Source organism: Bombus huntii, chromosome 8, assembly GCF_024542735.1.
Source record: "Bombus huntii isolate Logan2020A chromosome 8, iyBomHunt1.1, whole genome shotgun sequence".
Lineage (NCBI taxonomy): Eukaryota > Metazoa > Arthropoda > Insecta > Hymenoptera > Apidae > Bombus > Bombus huntii.
In genome coordinates this window covers 20,378-42,768 of record NC_066245.1, presented here as the reverse complement: position 1 = coordinate 42,768, position 22,391 = coordinate 20,378, and the positions used below count along the sequence as shown (strand labels likewise).

At 30.2% G+C, this 22,391-nt stretch overlaps 2 protein-coding genes and 1 long non-coding RNA gene across 5 annotated transcripts; 2 read left to right on the top strand and 1 right to left on the bottom strand.

The window, feature by feature from the left end:
• Positions 1 to 96: 96 nt before the first annotated feature.
• LOC126868460 (E3 ubiquitin-protein ligase UBR2) lies at positions 97 to 7,139 on the top strand. Its single transcript, XM_050623917.1, has 3 exons — positions 97 to 620; positions 923 to 1,140; positions 1,348 to 7,139. The coding sequence occupies exon 3, from the start codon at positions 1,380 to 1,382 to the stop codon at positions 6,690 to 6,692; it is 5,313 nt and encodes a 1,770-aa protein (XP_050479874.1). The 5' UTR covers positions 97 to 620; positions 923 to 1,140; positions 1,348 to 1,379; the 3' UTR covers positions 6,693 to 7,139.
• Positions 7,033 to 8,966, bottom strand: LOC126868483 (uncharacterized). Its single transcript, XR_007690613.1, has 2 exons — positions 8,929 to 8,966; positions 7,033 to 8,863 (listed from the first exon to the last, which is right to left on the bottom strand). It is a non-coding gene; the product is annotated as an uncharacterized LOC126868483 (long non-coding RNA).
• Positions 8,967 to 9,249: 283 nt separating this feature from the next.
• LOC126868469 (CDK5 and ABL1 enzyme substrate 2) lies at positions 9,250 to 16,907 on the top strand. Of its 3 annotated transcripts, none has more exons than XM_050623958.1 (10): positions 9,250 to 9,988; positions 11,024 to 11,401; positions 11,497 to 11,620; positions 11,840 to 11,958; positions 12,214 to 12,252; positions 12,844 to 12,929; positions 13,005 to 13,111; positions 13,190 to 13,296; positions 13,387 to 13,591; positions 13,680 to 16,907. In XM_050623958.1, exons 1-10 carry the CDS (start codon positions 9,567 to 9,569, stop codon positions 13,719 to 13,721), a joined length of 1,629 nt encoding a protein of 542 aa, XP_050479915.1. In that variant the 5' UTR covers positions 9,250 to 9,566; the 3' UTR covers positions 13,722 to 16,907. The 3 variants fall into 3 exon arrangements, with proteins under 3 accessions (XP_050479915.1, XP_050479913.1, XP_050479914.1); XM_050623956.1 differs by having other exon boundaries at positions 9,251 to 9,988; positions 13,697 to 16,907; XM_050623957.1 differs by lacking the exon at positions 12,214 to 12,252 and having other exon boundaries at positions 9,253 to 9,988; positions 13,697 to 16,907.
• Positions 16,908 to 22,391: the final 5,484 nt, after the last annotated feature.

The following is a 22,391-nucleotide window of genomic DNA, read 5'->3' as shown; positions in this document are numbered from 1 at the left end:
AGGTAGTAAATATAAATAGGATTTGATTGCAATTATTGGCTGCCGACTAGTGACATTCGAGTGTTACGCAAAATAAAAATGACGAAATTTTCTGGGGCTTTTGCTAGATTAAAGTTAGATATAAGTTTAGTTCTAAAATAGAGTAAAATTAAAAATACTTATTAATATTGTTTGCAACACTTTTTTGTGATATTTTGTTCATTTAAATAACCCTTTCAACATATTAAAGTTTTAAAAAAATCGGAGATACTGACCAAATTGCTAACTATTACCAAATATTTAATATATTTCTAGCCAATTTTTTGGGCGCTGCAGTCAAGAACAAATATTAAAACGGAAGCATATCTAACATATATATGATTTCAGTCTCTAAACTTCATAGGCCATCTTGTGCATTGTTCAATTTAACTGTGTAAAAGTATTGCTTATCATTTCGTTTTGAAATGTCAAAACTTGGTTGACTGATATCATCAAATATCCACGTCTTCAACGCGAACGATTATCATAAAGCGACTGCTGTCAAGCACTGTGACGCACGTAGTTGAAGGATCACATACAGATTTTGTGTAACAAAGAACTTTTCAATATCTTTTATTAACCTTGGCCTGGTCATCATAATAGTAAGTATCGTCTTCAAAGAAAGTTAAAAATAGTTCGATTTAACGAAAAGTTTAACTACACCTATAAAATAGTCTTTTAAATTGAAATGTTGTTCGCTCTGCGTAGTATATAAAATTTCGTAACATAGTGTTTAATTTTTGTCTATTACGAAACTAAAAAGTTTTCGATTTCTCGAATTATTTAGACATTTGATTTGATGAATAGGCAGTTAAGATTAAGTGCAATTTTGTAATTGAAGAATATTGTTATACCGTATAGAAATTTCATGGACTATAAATCGTTGGTAACCTATCACTTTCAGATAATGATTGAATAGAAATGAGAACATTATGTGAAGTAGTGAAATTGTATCAAATCACATAATTTATATGGACTAAGATACATTGAGTAATAAAATTCTGTGAATGATTTTGATCTATTCAATGTTGACATGTTGGATCAAATAAGAATGTAAAGAACAATGTACAATGCATCTACTTTATGTTGATACATTATATCAAGAACTGTGTTGATTCTATGGTTAGTATAACTTTTATCAAATTTATGTTTTTAAAATAAAATTTGAAAATTCATTATGTTTTACATATATGTACATAAATTACAATATAATATAAATATTTAATTATAAAATTATATTAAATGTAAAAGTATATTAAATTTAATATTAGAACTTTTAATATTAAAGAATATGCATGAAACTTTAATCCACAATATTTATCATTTCAGTACACATTGTTTTGGCAATTTAAATTACAATAATGAGTAGTGAGAATTTACAAGAACATCTATATCAAAATACTGAAGATATGGAGCCACCACCATCTTTGTCTACTTTCCAAAATTTTAGTCATTCATGCGTAAATGTATGGATGGAAAAAATGAATAAAGGAATACTGTCATGTACCCATTTTAATGAGCATTGGAGAGTCTGGGTTCCACGGATATATAGTCCACAACGAAATACCAATTGTCTAGATTGGGTTTTTGATGAAGAAGCAGCAAAGAAAGTACTTTTTAATACTTTAAAAGAATTTATTTGTAATGGAGATCCAAATATTGTACTAAAAGAACTAAGTCAAATGGATAATGTGATATGCGGTAAAGTGTTCAAAATGGGTGAGGCTACATATAGTTGTAGAGAGTGTGGTGTGGATTCAACATGTGTCTTGTGCGCAGATTGTTTTAAGCAATCAGCTCATCGTAATCATAAGTATAGAATGGGTACTTCTAGTGGTGGAGGATTTTGCGATTGTGGAGATATAGAAGCTTGGAAAAAAGAACCATTTTGTAACACACATCTAGCTGGAATACAAGCTAAAGAATCTCGTGGAAATAAATTACCTGGAGATATAGCAGAAAGAGCAGTAATAACTTTTGAGGCAATATTAAGATATTGCCATACAATGTTATCTTTGGAACATACAATTGGATTACCTCCTGATTTGTGTTCTAATAATACAGCAGATGATGATTATTGTATAGGAGATTATTGTACAGTTCTTTTCAATGATGAGACTCATACATTTGATCAAGTAATTAGTACTCTTATACGTGTTATGCATTGCTCACAAAGAGACGCATTAGAGTTTGTAACAAGTGTTGATAGGGATGGTAGAGCTGTTGTAAAATGTGCAGAATTCCATGAGTGTAAAGAATTACAGAATGATATTGAAAAATTCACATCGCGACATAGCAATCGAGCATTAAAAGTACTTGTAGTTCATGCTCATGTAATTGCTCATCAAATATTTGCTATGTTACTTTTACATTGGTTACAACAATTTATAAATCCCTGTGAAAGTTTTAGAGTGCTTTTCAGTAATGTTGCGCTCAATACAAAATTACCAGTTATTTCCATTGTAGAAGGTATACTTATGAAAGATTCACAGTTATGGAAATCTGCAAGAACAGCATGGCACAGATTACTAATGTCTGGAATGCTTATGGAATATGAAAGCAAAAGAGCTCTAGCAATTGTTTTTACATATAATTATGGTTCTATTATGAAAGATTACATAAGAGATGATCATGATCATTCATTTTCTATTGTCTCATTCTCTGTACAATTATTTACAGTTCCAACATTAGCGCATCATCTTATTGCACATCATGATGTACTGTTTATCTTATTAAACACGTTTATTTCGGAAAGTTCACGAAGATGTAATGCAGCAGGAAAGTTGGAATTTGAAAGAGATACTCCTAATACTTCATTTAAAAGAGCTCTATATATGCTCCAAGATTTACGATATTTACTAAGCTCCAAGCCAGATGTTTGGACTGATGAATTAAGAAAAAGCTTTTTACAAGGACTTTCACTTTTGCTCACATTACTTAGTAGTATGCAATGCATGGATTCTGTAGTGAGACAAGTTGGTCAGCATATGGAATATGAACCTGAGTGGGAATCTGCATTTAATTTACATATTAGACTATCTCCAGTTATTAGTCTTGCATTACAATGGTGTGGTTCAGATCAAATTGTTCTAATAAAAGCTTTTCGGTTAGTTTTAAGAAAGCTATATGAACAGCCAGGACATGAGATTGGTCCACCTCAAGTGAGAGAATTAGCAGATCATAGTGCAACATGTCTCCAATATGATGTATCATCTGAACCAGTATCTATACATCTCCCACTTTCCAGATTTTTAGCAGGTCTTTTTCCATATCTTGAAATGCATGACTTACATTTTCAGTGTGCAGAGTTTATCAATCATACAAAGCCAACATTAGAACAGATCATAGAACCGGTATTAGCAACTCAAGTAATGATTGCACAAGTACATAGTGGTATGTGGAAGAGGAATGGATATTCATTGTTGAATCAGTTATATTTTTATCACAATGTTAAATGCCGTTCAGAAATGTTAGACAGAGATATTATCTTGCTTCAAGCCGGAGCATCTTTAATAGAAAGTAATGAATTTTTGATCCATGTTTTAAATAAATTTAATCTTTTACAATGGGCAAGTTCAGACTTTGATGTAAATGCTGTCAAATATCTTGAAGATGAAAGTATCAGGCAAACTTTAGTTGAAGAATTTCTAGGATTACTTATAACAATAATAGGAGAAAGATATGTACTTGGAGTTGGACAAGTTACTGCTGATGATATTTTGAAAAAAGAAATCATTCAACAATTATGTATTAAACCTCTTTCTCATTCAGAGCTTAGTAAAACATTATCAGATGATACATATTTGGAAACTGAAATGGAAAAGGTAATACAAGATATTGCAGATTTTAAAAAACCTTCACAAGTATCAGGAGGGAAAGGCGTGTATGAACTAAAACCTCACTTATATTCGGAATATAATGTATTCTTTTATCATTATACAAAAGAGGAAGTAAGTAACTCTGAAGAAACACAACGAAAACGAAGAAAAGCTTTAGGAGAATTACAATGTTGTCCACCTCCTAAACTTCCTAAATTAACAGAAGTATTTAGTTTAGTAACTAATTTATTACAATGTGATGTTATGTTACATATTATGCAAATTGTATTAGAAAGAGCACTTAATTGTAAACCTCGTAGATTTTCAGAATCACAAGTACATAAAATTTTACATCTTATTGGGTATGCTCTTCAAGAACAAGAATCTGGTTATTATCCTTTTTTTGCTTTTACAACAAGGGCTGCAAAGTGGAAAATCTATAAATTGTTAGAAGGTTTATCTAGTACTCCACGTATAGAAGCTCATAAAGATTTATTAACATGGATTTTAACAAGATACAGAGAAGTTGCTGGTAATACTCCAATGGATGTTAGTACAACACCTACTGCATCACGTACAGAAAATGTTGAAACTGATAAAGAATGGAGAACAAAAATGGCAGCAGAAAAACGAGCAAGAATAATGGCACAAATGGCTGCTATGCAGAAACATTTTATGAAAAAGAACGCTGAATTATTTGAAGAAGCAGCTTTAGATGTGAATAAATCTAATGACCAAGACTCTAGTATGAATTCAAAAAAATGCCCTCAAAAAATATCTGTTGCTGTTGGTATTGGACAAACATCCAGAATATCCGGTGAAGAAACTTATAAAACTTGTATTTTGTGTCAGGAAGATCAAATTGTAACAGCAGCTGGTCAAGCAATGGTGTTAGCTGCATTTATTCAACAATCTACAGTTCTCTGTCAACACAGGGCTAACACTAATGAACCTGATCCATTATATCTTTCTGCAAAGCTCGGTGCATCACCACATATTGGTACTTGTGGTCATGTAATGCATGTTAATTGTTGGCAAGAATATTTTAACAATGTTCTTGCAAAAGAGAATAGAAGACCATTCCGTTTGCGACAACCGGCAAGTTTTGATGTGGAGAAACATGAATATCTTTGCCCACTTTGCGAATGTCTCAGTAACACTATTTTACCTCTTTTACCAGCTTTAAGAACATTACAACCAACTCCTCAAAATCAACCTGAACTTGATTTTCGTACATGGTTGGAGGCTTTAAGTATTACAATGCAAGTTAGATGTGGATTAAGTGATAATTTACATAGACCAAAATGTATTCAAGACGAACACGATCCGACATGTCGGTATTGCATAATGCCAGTTCCATGTCATATACAAGCTATTCGTAATCAACTTGGAAATGTAGAAAATATGTTTGAGTTAAATTATAATCAAACTGGTCCATCCATTTCAGAAAATTTAATATCTACAATTCAACATTTTGCACAAGCAATATACACAAAAGAATTTGGCACCGAACCAGATGAAGATGATGAAAGAGTACCATTATTAGCATGGAAATCAACAGCATACAGTATTCATGCTATAGAATTTCTTCTCCGTGACATGAACAAACCTTTATTAGGTGCTTTATCATCTAGACAAAGAGACAGTCTAGAAGGACTTGCAAGAATTTCTGCTGTATTGGGATCTAAATGTCAATTACGTACTAGTACAAAAGTGACATGGACAGATAGGGATATTATCCAAAATAATGCAATTTCTCTTTTAACTCTATTGTTAAAAACTTCACCTGAAGGCCCAAGTATTTTCGATTGGGATCCATTTGGAATGCTTATTCCTTTAATTAATTCATTTCCTAGTCTTTTTTGTACAAGCTTTAAGGCTGTACCATCAATCATTACTGGTGGAATATTTGAATTTTATGCCTTGCAACTTATATTTATATCCCTAATAGTAAAAATATTATTAACATCAGACTTTAATGAAGAGATGGATGTAGATAACCCAGAGACAACTGAAAATACATTCTCCGAATCTATCTTAACATTGGCTCAAGTTTTAAACATTAATGTTGGCACTCAAGTAGTTGCTAATATATGGAGACGAGTCACAAACGCTTCTTTGCCTTTTCTTAGATGTTGTGCTCTCTATTTTCATTACATATGTGATGTTCCAGCACCAGAAGAACTAACTAAAATAGATGGAGCTACATATGAAAATATCTGTGCATATTTGGGATTACCGACAACATGTGATGAATTAGTAAAGCCAAATTTAGATATAATTATAAAATTAATAAATATTTGGAAAAGTCATCCCACTGTTCAAATGCATCTATCTGGTGCTAGTACAGTCACAATAATAAAAGAACCTTTGAAAGTTAACAGATTAGTGGAGCTTCCAGAAGATTATAGTGAGTTGATAAACATGATATCGTCGTTTACGTGCCCAAATAGCGTCCGTGAAGATTCTAAAACACCGACGCTGTGCCTAGTATGTGGCGAAATGTTATGTTCTCAAAGTTATTGTTGTCAATTTGAATTGAACGATGCACTGGTCGGTGCGTGCACATATCACGCAAGTAAATGTGGAGCTGGAGTAGGATTATTCTTACGAATACGAGAGTGTGAAATTCTTTTCCTAAGAATCTCGAATCGAGGATCGTTTGCTTGTCCGCCTTACCTGGACGAATATGGCGAAACAGATCAAGGTTTACGAAGAGGGAATCCACTTCGACTGTGTCATGATAAATACAGGCAACTGAATCAAATGTGGTTAGGGCATGGGCTATATGAATCCATATCAAGGGCTATTGAATCTTCAAGTAGTCCTATGTCAACCCGGTGGCAGCATCTATAACCATTCTAGGATTTTTATGCTCTAGCCTGGACATTTAGTTATGGATACTAAATCTATATTTAGCAGAAGCAGTCATAGCAATAAATACTATGATTGTTAATTATCTGTTTGATCATCGAAAGAAACTGATGAAATTATTTATTTTGATGATACAGTGTGGATGGCTTTGTATATTTAAAATGATTGGATGTTATTCTCGTTGCAATGTCCTTTTAGATTATTTCAGAGTTTACGGAATTTTCTATTATTGTGTAAATTAGATATAAATTTCTTATAATTATTGATAAATGTATGAATATTGTTGCTTGTAGAAATTAGTTTGTAATATTATTTGAATAATTGTCACATTGTTTACAAAATTCTAGGATCATATGAACAATCGAAGTTGTATAAATGGAAAAAGTTTCTGTATTAGCTATTTTAAAATACTACTAATGATAAACATCACTTTTTGTGTTATTTCACATAAATTTCATAAAATACATTAAAATCATTTTATGTTATAAATTGTTAAATGCTTAAAAGAATCAAGTATATACAAATTTGAAAGTTATTGCAGTAATTAAATATTTATTTCAGTTTTAGAATTTCTTAATCAGCAATGCAACACATACACACACACATAGATAAATGTTGAAAAATCATAAAATATTAAAATTATTTCCGTAAATTCAAATAAATACTGTGACATAATATTTGTTTTCTCATTGCTAGTCTTTTAGTTTATTTGACATGATAAAATATATAACTTGATGACACCTGCATCTTGCATAAGATTAACTTTTTTATATTAATTAAATTAGTTTCTTTTACATCTAATATTGCAATGAGTTAACTTGTATATTGTACAGTTACTTAATATAAATTTATTTATGTATAGGTTTATAATATATTTACATACGATATATATAAATATTACTTATATTCTGGATCAGTTCAATAAGTTTAGAATCCTTAATTAATAATACCGCCAGAAATTGCAATTATAATTATTTTCAATTTTGCTTATATGCAATAAGTTTTAACAAATAGCATTAGTATTTGTAATGACATTTAAGACGTTTTAATAACGATTTTATTATTAATAACAGAGTCGTTATCATTTATCTTTTTTTTTTTTTTGGAGTGCAATATGTACTTGTTTTATCTAATTAAAAGTATGCAGTAAACGTTAATAATAGCAAAAAGATATTTTACATCCGCGAATATTAAAAAATTTTGTTTTAACGAATTATTTATATATTTATAATAGATTACTTTATGTTACATTACAAACATTTTCAATTTAATTAGTGAGAAGAAATGTTCAGTTTTGTCAATTATGTATAATATCTGATAATACATATACGTATTGACATTGACTAAGTATAGTATAGATCCATCACTCAATATACCTTTGTGTCATGTTTCCAGGGCTGCAGAGTTCTTTTACCATTTTATTATCGTTTCCAGTGTTATCGATTTAGTGTAGAATATTATTAAAACGTTTGTAGTGGTTGGAATTAAAACAAAATTTTATTATGAAATCATTGATTAACTATTTACTATGTATGATATAATATGATTAAGTATTTACTATAATCGATAATGTCGCATGTGACTCGAAAATGGTACAGCGGTCAATCAGGTCAGGTGACTCGTGACTCGTGAACTCGTGGACCATCTTCGTGACAGTCTTGATTCCCAAAATGTAGGACGCGAGACACGACATGACACGAAGAAAAATTGTATCTGTATGCCAGGTGTATCCTATATTGATTCTGTACTTCCTCCGTAACTTTCATTGATTTCAGTCATTTTTAGTCGAAGACTTCATAAATATTGAGCACGTATGAGGACATCTGTCTTTCAAGTCAATTGTAATCGACTGATTCAAATGTGCACTGTACCTTGATTATGGGATTAATATAAATAAATGATAAGTAGGTTTCGGTTTCAAGCTAGAAATAGCTTTATACGTAGCTTTTTTCGTCATGTTTCTTAATTTAAAAATATGTAGTCGAAATTAATCAGCTTTATCAGTCACTATATAGGAAAGGTATGGTTTTTATCACAGAGGACTGTGGTTTCTAGGAAGATACAAGCATTCAACCAGTTTCATCTTTTTTCTAATGCGTTAGACATTTCATTTTTCTGAATGATGATATTAATATCCAATACCACTGAAACAGCTGGATAACACAATGAACTAAATTTTCTGTATCAAAGCAATGAAATAAGAGGTAATTATATTTACAAAATCAGCATCTTCATCTGTTAGTTTTAATATTCAATACAGTAGTGGAAACATAGAAATAAAATTCCATAAACATTGGAATAAATAGAGATTACAGAGGCAGCCTAGTGATTAACCTCCTAAGATAATGTGCATGATGAAGTTTTATAAAATTCATAAAATGTATGACAACAATAATTTTTTGTTTCTCTTTAAAGAAGAAGAGAAAAAAGAAAAACCTTGTTAAAGAAAAGCGTAACGTTTCTAGAAAATTCGTTAATATATTTCGATATTAACACATGTGAGAAAATGCGCAGTCGCAGAAGAAAGTAGAGGGTACTATACTCGGCCGACAAGGGAATGGGTTGCAGTGTTGCGTAGTAGGAAGGAAGATTGTTTTATTGGTAGCAGGATTTGTTTTTTAATCTTATGAGAGGAATCAGTACGATGATGAGTGACACCGGTTCACGTATCTACGTGCGCTGTGTGAGCACATTAATGGAAAATGTCAGGACTAAGTGTACGAGCGGTGATAATGAATTGTGATCCTAGTAGTTGTCCTCGTTTGACAAAAGAATCCTTGTCGAGTGTCCGTCTCTTTCCTGGTCGTTTACGTTGGTACTCGGTAATACCGGTCTATCGATACGGTCAACCGTGGAATGGCAGCAGCCTTAAAAAAGAATCATTCACGCAGAAGGTTGGCCGCCCTAACATTTCTTTCGAATATTTCTCTCGATGGCAGCCACCGCGATACCAAATTAGCTGTTCTATCGCGGAATAGTGTTGCTCATACACGTACCCTAAGTGATAGTCAGGCTCATCAGGTTGAAGTTCGTCAGGCTGATTTGACTGTTTCTACTGAAGAAGTTGTCGATGACTCTACAGAAGAGCATTTAATATCCTCATCTGCAAAGCAAACAAGCTCTCCGCAATTAGTGCCAAAAAGTGGTGAACACAATTCATTTAGTTCAAATTCTGACGGGGTACTGACTCCTGCGAAGGCAGCAGTGGCTGTTTTCTTAGAACAAGAAAGAAATTATCCACAGCTCTCTACTGGATTTCATAGTTCATTCAGAGAACGGTAAACAATTGTTTGAATTCCTTTAAATGTAACCTATACTCTGTTCCACCTTACCAAAGATATTAGCTTTAGGCTTGATTTTTTGTAATTTCGCAGTTTGTATATGTGAGGTGTGTGTATTTACAGAAACTAAATCATCGATTGTTTATATTATAAAGATTTCCTTCAGTTGTTTTGATGTTCTTTATGAGATAAAAAGTAAGATAAATACTACTTAGAGATGTTCATAAATATTACATAAACTTTCTTACATATAAATAATTAAATTGTTGATTTTATTATATACCCTTATTGAATTGAATAAATTGTTTTATATAACTAGAATAATAATTGATATAATTATTCATTTCTAATAAAATTTATAATTATTATAATTTTCAATATTTATGATTATTATCTATATGTATGCAATTAAAGAATAAATTTTAAATAACAAATTAGAATTCTATTAAAAGTTATGTAATATACAATGCTTTTATCAAAATAATCTTCTTTTTATTACATAGCTATTTCTTACAATTATTATAGTTAATATTCTATATTCAATGTGTTATATATTTTGTAATATACTTAACATGTCTTTCATTTTTATCATTTTTAATGTTTTGTACATTAGTAGTAATCTATATCAGTATTGATTTTATTGATTTTATAAAACAAGTAGGAAATATATTCATTAAAGATAAGAAAAAGATAAGAAGAATGTAAAAGATACAACATAAGGATATATAGAGAGAGCAGCACATTTAACTAGTATTTGCCTTATTTTTCAAAATAATATTAAATAAGTTATATATTGGAGTGATATGACTCCAATAGTATAAAGTCAAAGTACCAAATGTTCAATGTTGTAGTTTATTTAAAATTATTATAATTTTCTCTACATATAAAATTAACATTTATGTACATTAGATGATAGATTTAGAACTAATAAAATCTATATTCCATGTAATATTCATTCAGTAATAACATTTTGTGCAATATTCATATATTATTAGGAATAGAAAATATAAGGTATTTATTTCTGTTTCTTAGTACTGGCACAACTGGCAGTGAATATTCTTTACCTGAAAGGCGAGTTGGTTCTTTACAATATAAAAAGCGTATAACTCATCAAACATCAACTCTTTCGGAAGATATAAAGCATCAATATAACAGTTCCAATGAAAGTATTGGTTCTTTACGTTCAAAACCACAATCCTCAAAATCAAAATCAAAGACATCAAATAATATACAATCTGGTTCTGCAAATAGTGGCATAATACCAGAAGTTACAAGAGAATTGCGTTTAATGCAACGACCTGTAAATGGTTATAAGTTTGGAGATGATAGATTGGTTTTGGTTTCTAATAAACGTGTGCCATTTCTAATATTTTCTGCTCTTCCATATAATAAAGGACAAAGATCTAGTTGGTAAGATAAATATAATAAAAATTGAATAATGCTATATTTAAAATACATAATATTTCTTGTAGTATAGTATAACTATAGATTTTTTCTTTTTGTAGGTCTGAATTGCGTAAAGACACAGGACGAAGAAAAAATATATCTTCACAGAGACCATTATCAGCAATTAATGATAATATTGACCCTTTTGGTTTATTGGGAATAGAGCGTGCTAAAGATGGCCAGGTATTTAATTAAATAATACAGGGTGACTCTTTTACTAGTTAATTCAAAAGCATTGTTATTATAGTGATAATATTATATTGTTTTATATGATCTGTTATAAGAAGCTGATATTGGAGAATGTCATTCACAGTCTGATTTGCAACACTGCTTTTGTTAACTAACAAGATCACCTTCTATATGCAATGAACTTTAAATTCCTTAAATTTTGAATATTTTTAGGAAATATCTTATGGGCAGTTGCTTGTCCCATCTAGACAGTTTCAAAAGGACAAAAAGTTACATTTTAGTGATAATGAGGCAATAGAACTTATACCTAACAAACATCCTGTAGTTTCAAGGTATTTATTTTGTGTAATTACTTAATATATTTCCACTTTTGTCTAGTATTTTATCCCCATTTCGTAAGTACAAATATTTTGTAATATTATATTACATAATTTTGAAAAAATTTTCCATATAATATAGTATTTTTATATATTTCCTGTTTCACATATTTTCATTCATCTTCCATATTTCACTTATATATTCTCACAGAATATGCATTGCACAATTTTTTTTTTCTTGTAATGAAACTTTTCAACCATATTTTGCAGGACAAAAACTATTACATGGAATGTGGATCACTCTAAATGGTAAAACATATAAGCATATTGTACTAAAAAAAAGATTTATATTACAATTGTATACAGTAGAAAATATGAATTATAATTTATATTGTTAATTAATTTGGCATAGACAATTCTTATTAGTATATAACTATGTATATCTTTTTCAACACTAAATACATAGCACATGTATTATAATACAGGATTTGTATGATTAGTTTCAAATAAAAAAATATGTTTATTATACATATAGAAAAAAAATCTTTATTTGAGTGATAATTGAATTTGTATTGCTATTGTTAATGAAAAGTAATTACTTTTGTGTGAATATTATATCTTTAATAAAAATAGAAACTTTCATTTTAGAATTGGTGAATAGATAAAATATTTGCGTATCATCATTAATATACATATCATGTACATTTTCATTTATATGTACATTTATATGTTCATTTATATACATATAATCATTTTTAACGCATATATGTTAATTAATTTTTATTAGTTATTCTTAGATTTATTATGCCGTATTATGTATAAAATATTTGAAGGTTATAACAAATTACACGTGCTTGTTACTTTTCCATGCTGTGCTTTGTACATTGAAACCTTTTCCAGGTGTCTATCATATGATACAGCTACATATCGTACTCAGCATTTAACGCCCGAATCTCCACCACTATCTTTTAATGCTGATTCTAAAGGTATAGTGTATAAATCATTTGAAGTAGTAAACAAAATAATATATGATAATGAAATATTTCTCTTTGTAATTATAGCTTATGATTGGGATGAGCAATCATTACAATACAATCCTAATTTGTTGGATGATCCGGAACTCATAGCTGGAAAACATAGAACACTGCTTACATTTACATCATACATGGTATATATACATATTTTATAAGCTTGTGATATAATGTACAATAATATATTTTTTTGTAACTACTTATTTTTTATATAGGCATCAGTTATCGATTATGTAAGACCATCTGACTTAAAAAAAGAATTGAATGACAAATTTAAAGAAAAATTTCCGCATATACAACTTACCTTGAGTAAATTAAGAAGGTTAGTATTAAAAAATATGACATTATCTATAAGTATGTAGTACTTTTTATGCGATATTTATTTATATATTACAATGATATATACCTATAGCTTAAAACGAGAAATGAGGAAAATAGCAAAAATGGAATATGGTATTGATCTCCTAACAGTAGCAATGGCTTATGTATACTTTGAAAAACTTATTCTTCGAAATGTTGTTACGAAACAAACGCGGAAATTATGTGCTGGTGCATGTTTGCTTCTTGCAGCAAAATTGAATGATGTTAAGGGTGATGTCCTTAAATCATTAATAGAGGTATTTATTTCATATGTAAACATATGATATCAATATATTATATTATTATGTGAATCAATATTACATGGGGAATACTTTTGGATTAAAGTTTTATGCGATTTACAGAGAATTGAAAGTGTATTTCGTCTAAACCGCAAGGATTTAATTACATCAGAATTTGCTGTTTTGGTGGCCTTAGAATTTGGTTTACATCTTCCAACATGGGAGATATTTCCACATTATCAGAGATTAATATACGAATCTTGACCTTCTTTCACGACGTTTTTCTTACGTAGGCCCAGAACATTTTCTTCATAAAATTAAAATTTCCGAAACAATTATGAAAAGTACAATACATAGAGTTTTTTTTATATAATAACGTACAAAATTATAAGTAAAAGGGAATAAGAATTTAAAAGCGAATAGATACACTATGGTTACTAATTAATTTGTTATTCTGTAATATCGTAAAAAAATAATATGTTGGTAACAGTCATAAACAGCTTGATAGGCATGAATAATTTCAGAAGGGATATTACAAAATATTTCATTTTTTCTTAATATGACTATTTACAATAAGTGAGCTTTAATAATACGAAGCTCTTATATGATAAAGTTGTTTAATACTTCGTAAATTTATAAATATGCGTATTTGTAATTAGAGTAATTGAACGGAATGGTGGAAATTGCTGCATTGTGTGTTATTATGCGTAACAAGCTGTAAGAATCACAAATAACAGTGTATACTTTTGAAACATTGTAAACACTTAAATATGTTCAAATCTTTTAAGTACTTATATAATTTTTAATTTGTTTTTAATGGTCAAAAAATTACGTTATGTATAGTACTTAGCGTAGTTAATAATTCCTTTCTGAGACACAATAACTTATACACAAAGATGATGTTAATTATACAATGTTGTAGGTAATCTGACAAACTTATAAAGAGGAAACAACAACTGCTAAGTTTAGAGTCAATAGAGTACTTTTAAATCTTAGAGACATCAGTTATAGTGATTTAACCATATAAATGTAAATGCTTCTTCCAATTTTTATAATGTATAAATGAAATTATGTTTCCGAAGCTTTTAAAGTTCTAAGGTTTACTATAGATATTAAAAAAAGATTTTCGTGCTTTAAAAAAGTTGCATAAAATTTTATTGTTTCACGAAAAGTTTATTTTAAAATATATGTATTTAAACATTTAAAGATTTAATATTACAAAATTTTATTGTTGTTTTAAATTGCTTTTAGTTTTGTAATTCTTTTAACATATGATAAATATCTAATTATAGAGTCATTATTTACTGGAAAAAGATAATTATTAAACATCCAATTATAAAAATTAATATTATTGAAGAATAGAAAAATTATAGATGAAACTACCAATGAAGTACTTTGTTTTAAATGTAATGCAAATATTTACGAAGTTAAGTTATACTTTTTCTTATTATTCATTATTTTAATTGCTTTTGCAGCAAACTTGTGATGTTTTAAAATGGTAAATCCCAAACAGTGTCTTATTTTTTTATGTTTGTTGGCTATTAATAGGATGAATAGGAGAAAGATTGGCAAATATATTATATATTATTAATTAATATATTGTATATTATATATATATTATTAGATATTTGACATAAGTGGAATCTTCTTTGAATGAAAACTTAATCGTTTTTTCTTCTTGTTTTCCCATTTTTTTTAATCTAGTCAAACCAATTCATAATTCAGTTTAATTGCTTCTGTTTATAGCCTTTAGAGTGGTTCATTTTTATGGATTAAAGTTGGCACAGAAAATGATTGTACAATATTAAGTAATAATAAATTACTGCATGTGCTTAAAGTGCTAATTTTTGCAATCATGAATAACAGTTTGCCAAAATAAAAAAGTTACAATCATTTTCCTAATTCAATTATGTCTTACAACTTTTTCAAAGCATTTGAAATATATGAGATTGTATCTATAATTTAGATTCATGTAAATTATAATATTGAGAAGTATGCACACTAATAATATATATGTTGCTACTTGCTTGATTAAACAAATTACAAAAACCATATTATAAATTATTCAAAATTCGTATGATGTATATCAATATTATCAAGTATCCCTTAAAATGTAAAGTAAAACATCAGAGAGATGCTATAATAAACCCTTTGCATATTTGCTGTAATCGTACTTTGTAAATTTTCAGAGGAATATTTTGCTATAAAATTAACTTTACTCAGATCTTCTTTTATGTTAGCTTTCATTTGCATACATAAAGAAGCACCAAAGTATTTCAGTTCTTTAAATACTGTTTTCACAACAAAATTTTGTTGTGCATGCTTTATCATAGAATTTTACTTGTAAATTTAAATTTTGAAATATGTGTTAGCATTAAATAATATGAAAAGGGTACTTTTATAAAATATGTAGGAATTGTCGGCAGTATTTATAATGTTTTTTATATTGATGTCATATCTTTATATTAACTTTAATAGAGATTGTGTATAAAATTATTGTGTATAAAAATTTCTATTTTAATATATCTTTAGTTTTATTCGTTGATTAATCTGTATTGAATAGTAAATATTTTTTTATTGTTATAAATAGTACAATAATTGTTATAGTATAAAAAAATAACGAGCGTGAAGAAAGCCTTAAAAGTTTTTATTTTTTATGTTAATAATATTTAAGACAGGTTTTGACTGTATTATTTCAAGAGATTGTTATTACGCGTAAAAATATACGCTCAAATTAGAAGAAAATTGTTAAAAAAAATTTTTTTACGTGTATTTCTTTCAGTTTACGTATGCAACTGAATGCCAGTAATAGATAATTCAAATCAGTACATATCTTAAATTTTCATAATTTTCATAAATCTATAGTGTTCATCCTATATTAATTACATAACTTAATTTTTTTTAGAAATTACAAGAAATTGCAGAAAATTTCATATAAATACTGCTTTTTATCGAAGGAGGTTTATTTGTACAAAAACATAAAGATTAAATGTTAAATTGTTGTATGTATGTATTTTCATTGTACATAAAAAGTTATGTGTACAAACTACATTTTTGTAATGCTATTGCTGTTAAATTTTAATTATCGTAATATCGAATTTCCATATTGTGTTTTAGTAGACTTTTCGGATATCGATTCGCAGGATTTCATCATTGTAAGGACACGTTACTGGCAAGGATTATACACTCTTGATTTTCAGAATTGAGGGTTATTATCTTTTAATGTTAATTCTAAATATTTATAGTATGATTGATTATCGTTTTTTAATGACTATCATGGAAATGGTAAATCATTATCCTTGTCTGTAACAATAAAGCAATGTTGTGATTTTCATTACGAACCAATATATTTAGTGAGATTTAGTAATTAGGTTATAGATGTAGGTACATATATATATATTATACACATTATATACAATAATTTCACAGTCAAAGTGGACTTCTCCCACAATTCTTTATTTCTAGTTTGAATTAAAGTTATTCGGGTATCATTGAGCATAGTTTCAAGTTTGTGCCATTATTAATTATTTACTTTACATAACTTTATTTAAGTTGGGGAACAATTATAAATATTCGTGTTTGTTCAATTTGCTTTCATCCTCGACTGATTTGAGTAAAAATATTCGAGATGTGTTGTATATAATTCTTAACATTAGACTAAGTGATGTAGTTTTATAATATCATAAAATATCATGTTCAGGGTAATTCGATTGAAATCATTGAAGATCCTTTGACTGTTTGTTATTCGATACTTTCAAGTTGGTTCTCCCAAAGTTAGTTGAAATGAACATAGTCTACTACAATTGTGAACTTCCGCATTAATACATCAAATATTGTACATACTTATTATTGTACGTACTTATGTATCTTATACATGTCCTGTGTGTGCGTGCTCACGTGAATATTTATTTATACTTGTACAGAGTGATAGCATTAAGACTGAAAACTTAACGAAACCAGTTTTCAGTTTCCTCTTTCGATTTCTCTTAATCAGCGTGAAAAACTCCCATCATGTAATAGTTAGCCGGTAGAATTATGAATGGAAATCTAGAAGATGACGGACTTTGATACGACATACATTTATAAATGACGATTTGGTAGACAATGAATTAAGATTTGACCAATGGATCAACGATTTCAAAAGTATCTGTTCATCAGAGATTTCTATATACATACACATACACATATATATATACACCTATGTACCTACTTACGCAAAGTAGTCCTTTACGTTATGTGATATAGTTTTTATTTGCGTAATGCTAAAAAAAGTATTCGTATTAACGTTTAATTTATTACAGTTGCAAATGATCATTCTTAATGTGCTACATCAAAATGCTTTGTGAGATCGCGAATATAATAATGCTGTGATTACTTAAAGAAGAAATCGATCGAATCTCAGTCGCTCACAAATTTAAAATGGTCGTTTTATTTCGATTTCATACTATAATCAACATTGCTCTTTGCGAACTCTTTCAGTGACAGTTTTTGGTAAGCGCGACAGGTGAAACTTCTTTATAAAATCATTTTCTTCCCACGGCAAGCATAGGTAAGATAACAATGAATGTATACAAAATATTTAAATTGTGTAACGCAAATTATGCTTATCACATTTCGATCAGCTGTTTTTACTGATTCACTGAAGAAGTTATTGGAAATAACATCTGAATTGTATGCACTCACGGTACGAGTCAATTGCAAGATACTTTATCACATTACAATATAGTATCATAGGATGTTGTAAACAGCGATTGATAGTTTGTGTACGACTCTTTTAAGATAAATTGGATAACGAATGTATAAATACAAATAAAATTTGAAGAAAGATATTTAAAAGTTGTGTTAAAAATTTTAGATAGCTCCTTAATTTAAATTTTTCCTACTTTAAACCCTTTTTTTTCTTGCCTTCTAAAAAAAAACTTTTTACCTTTATATATGTTTATTTAATATTAAACACGATAGTACTGAAGTAATTTCAAACTCAAGACATTTTTGTTTAATGAATTATTTTAACGCGATGACGAAACTTCACGCTAGTCGGACGTGCGAATCGCAGTTGGCTAACGCGAAAAGAACGCGCGAAGATGTAAGGAGGAAGCGCACAGACGCGAGTCTTCAAAGCGTGCCGGTGCCCACGCGCGAAAATCCATCCGGAAACGCCACTTTATGTCCTCTTCGCGATGGTTCAGAAATTAACTTTCCTCGCGTTCATACTGGCGTATTGCCCACGAAAAGTTTTTAATGATTTCGCAGACAATTACAAGTAAAATTACTTTGGAGGATTTTCGTTTGCTACCTTTACAGGGTTCACTTTTCAAATAAGTTTGAAAGAACAAATACCAAGGTTCGCGTTTATATTAAGTAACTGATTACTAAAAATGTTACAAAAGATTAACTTTATATAAGAAAAACTGAGATAAAATTATATCGGTTGTAAGCGAAGAGGCACAGATGTTTCGTCGCGTTCTACGCAACATCTACAACGTGTCATGTTATCTTGTTGTATATCGAGGAGCAGAAAATTCTTGTCTCATATGTGTTTATTCTCAACTGTCCTGAAATAACAATAGCTTCTAACTGTTTCTACTAACAGGTATAACTTATCTGAAAGTTTATTTGATATGTGGTGATTTGAAATTTGGTGATTCGGAGATTTTTGCGAAACACATGTTCGATGTCGTGTGTTTCTCTTTCCTCCTTGAAGATAAGATTTATACAGGGTGGTTGGTGACTGGTGGTACAAAGTGGTGGAAGGGGGGGGGGGCGGTGATTCTACGAGAAACAAGAAGTCGAAAATATAGAATAAAAATTTTTTTAAATTTTTTTTTTTAATTTTTCCATCGAGACAACGATCTACAGTGAGATCCGTTATAACGAGACGTGATAAAGAGAAAATTCAAAGTCGATTTTCTCGAAAACAAAGCCTCAAACGAAAAATTGTTATTCTATATTTTCGACTTCTTTTTTCGCGTAGAATCACCCCCTTTCCGCTTGTACCACCAGTTACCAACCATCCTGTATATGTTGGAAGAATTGTTTAGTTTGAAACTTTTCCCTAGCGTCGGAACATGTTCTGCGACACTTGTGAATTTGGTCAAGGATTTGGTGGTAACAAATAAATAAGTGAATAGTTTGTCAGATGATCGAACAAGACTTCCGTTCGAGTTCACAAACATTCGCAGCAAAGTGGCCACTCCAGAACGAAGGTTCTCGTTTTCGTCCTTTAACGCCATAAGATAGAGAGTCTACTTACTCTTCTTCCTTCTGTTTATCTCTCCCTCCAAAGGTTTCTGCAGTAGAAAATCTTAGACGAAAAATATTTCAACGCGATGTTAAAAAGCTCTATAAATCTAGTCGTCTGAAGGAATAAGCTTAACCGTTTCAATGTTAAAATTATTTCTTGCTTGTTAATATAATGATTAAGTAATCTATGTATTTGTGAATCAAAGGAATTTAGACTTAAATTCAATTCAAATCAAATTCAATATAAATTTAAATTTTAAGAAGTAATTTCATATTAATGTCTCTCTAATTGTATGAACATCGTAAAACACGTTTCATCATTTATATTTTTATATTTTATGTATTTTTTGTAAATTATGAAAGAGAAACATGCGGCATCAGCGGGACGTGAATTACGATTTTACTTTTTCGCTTGTAATTGAAACTGTCTCAGAAAGTAACCACCGTCTTATTATGGGGCGCATAACTGTCGCGTGCGACGGACAGGAAGTGAGCCGTAAAACCTATTTGTCGGCTTCTCCATACACACTTTCCCGTGCTTAGTCGTACCTCTTTCCTCCGTTCCAAGCTTCTAGCACTTAAATCCTCTCCAGATTATAGGTTTCCGTAGATTTACGTGAAATATTTATGAAAATATTTATAAAAAACAACGATGAATTATAAGAAGCTAATTGATCGAAATAGAGACCTATGAGAATTTATTACAATTTGTATACTTGAATTTTATAAAAGAATATAAAAACGCTTTATTATTATTTTAACGTCATATTTATATTTTCAGTCTGGATGAACATGTGTTTCTTGCTTTTATTTATCAAATTTCTTTTTAGGAATATAAATTCCTTCTAGGATAGTGACGATTGAGCCTAATTAGGTATTTAGGATTAAAAGGAAAACGATGAATAGAGCGTTAAGTCTACCTAATCACCGAAGAGAAAACGGTTGAATACCGAAAGGACGTAAAATTCTCAGAGACCGCCTGCTGACGAAACTTGAAACTGATCTGCTAGCAGGCGCGAAACTTTATTACTGAATAGAGATTACAGTATTTCTCATGGTGATAGTAATACTATCGTTTACTTAATTCCCCAGATGGTGAGCATCAGTTAAGATCGATATACATATAATTATGAAGTACATTCTAATAGATTAAATATTTTAATATTTTATATTCAAGAAATATCAAGTATCGTATAAATATACGAGCATTGTTTTGTGGAAGGAAAATGTTAAATAAATTTCGCGTTTATCTTTTAAAGGAAAGAAATGCACGAAGAAAACTTGTAGCATCTGTTGGTTTGCAAGAAAACATTTCGTTGTTAGATAAACTGTAGTTCCCAGCAGAACGAATTTCTGTCCCTTTTCGAAAACAGCTGCATCTCTTTACCGAAGTATTCTCTGGCTTTCTTTATTAAGAATTTTTTCCCTATTTTAAATATTATATACAGTTAAAGTTTGGAGTACCCTTTTGGAAATTTCCTGCTGAAATTTCCCTGAAACTTCAAAGCACTCATCTAAAAGTTCTTCTTAAATTCAAATAAAAAAAGAAATTAATAAGAGGAGAAATAATAAAATATCGAATGACATCATTTGTTGACCTTCCAGTTTAGAGGACCAGAATTTAATCCTGTTACATGCAATCACCAAGTATAATCAATTACATAATATGAGTTAGACTTTCGATTTCATTGAAAAAGAAGCAAGAGAGTAAAGACGAAGAAAATATGTTAATTTATATCCACCGATAGTAAGCGTTCCCAGGAATCTGACAAGTTGGAGTTCGAACTCGGTGATACTCGAAGCGGTTACGATGACACGATCGAGAGACATTACAATACTGTCATAAAATAGGAGGACTACAGGTAGCTGGAGCTGTCAGGTGAAAGCGCGCGCGTTTTGTTGTGGGTATCGCTTACAGTTAATCCACAATCCGGAACCCACTACAATGGTGCGATGACCGGCGTCGTAGGCGGTGAGGGGACGCTTTCTATGCTGTAAAGAAAAAAAGCAAAGCGACGACAGAGGCAAGAGCGGTGGTGGAGGAGAAAAAGGGCACATAAGGGAGCGAGAAAAGCGTAGATTTGTATCTCGCGGCTCTCCGTTTCGTTCCGTTCCTCTTTGACCGCCGATGCACCGCGGACGGATTCTTGATTTTATCTTCTCACTACGTCTCGTCGCCGAGACTCGAGAACAAACTATTAACGGCCGTCTGCTCGCCCGGATTCCGTAATTTATGGTGACGATTCCTCCGTTCTCTTGTACCTAACGACTCGGGCGTGCATCGTTCCTTAATGCGATCGTGTGCTAACACAGCGATTCATTCGGAAGTTTCAAATGCGCCGATCGACCGCGTAAATCCGACGCGCGATCTCACGCGAACTCGCGCATGCCGTATGATTTTTTTCTCTCGGGAATCTTAAATGCCTCCTGAACAGAATCGATTGATTATATTTATTTTTTTTATCGTAAAATGCAAAAAACCTTCTTCGATGATGGTGCGACTTGAGTAATAAGGAAATTTTTGTGTTATTTGTTTATTACTTATTGTATAATTAATACGCCGATATATCTATGT

What these genes read in the sequence shown, in the direction of transcription:
- LOC126868469 (XM_050623956.1), top strand. Translation starts at nt 9,567, where the DNA reads ATGGCAGCAGCCTTAAAAAAGAATCATTCACGCAGAAGGTTGGCCGCC. An exon ending in CATAGTTCATTCAGAGAACG is followed by an intron (nt 9,989 to 11,023) that starts GTAAACAATTGT and finishes TCTGTTTCTTAG; the next exon opens with TACTGGCACAACTGGCAGTG. An exon ending in AGCGTGCTAAAGATGGCCAG is followed by an intron (nt 11,621 to 11,839) that starts GTATTTAATTAA and finishes GAATATTTTTAG; the next exon opens with GAAATATCTTATGGGCAGTT.
- LOC126868460 (XM_050623917.1), top strand. Translation starts at nt 1,380, where the DNA reads ATGAGTAGTGAGAATTTACAAGAACATCTATATCAAAATACTGAAGAT.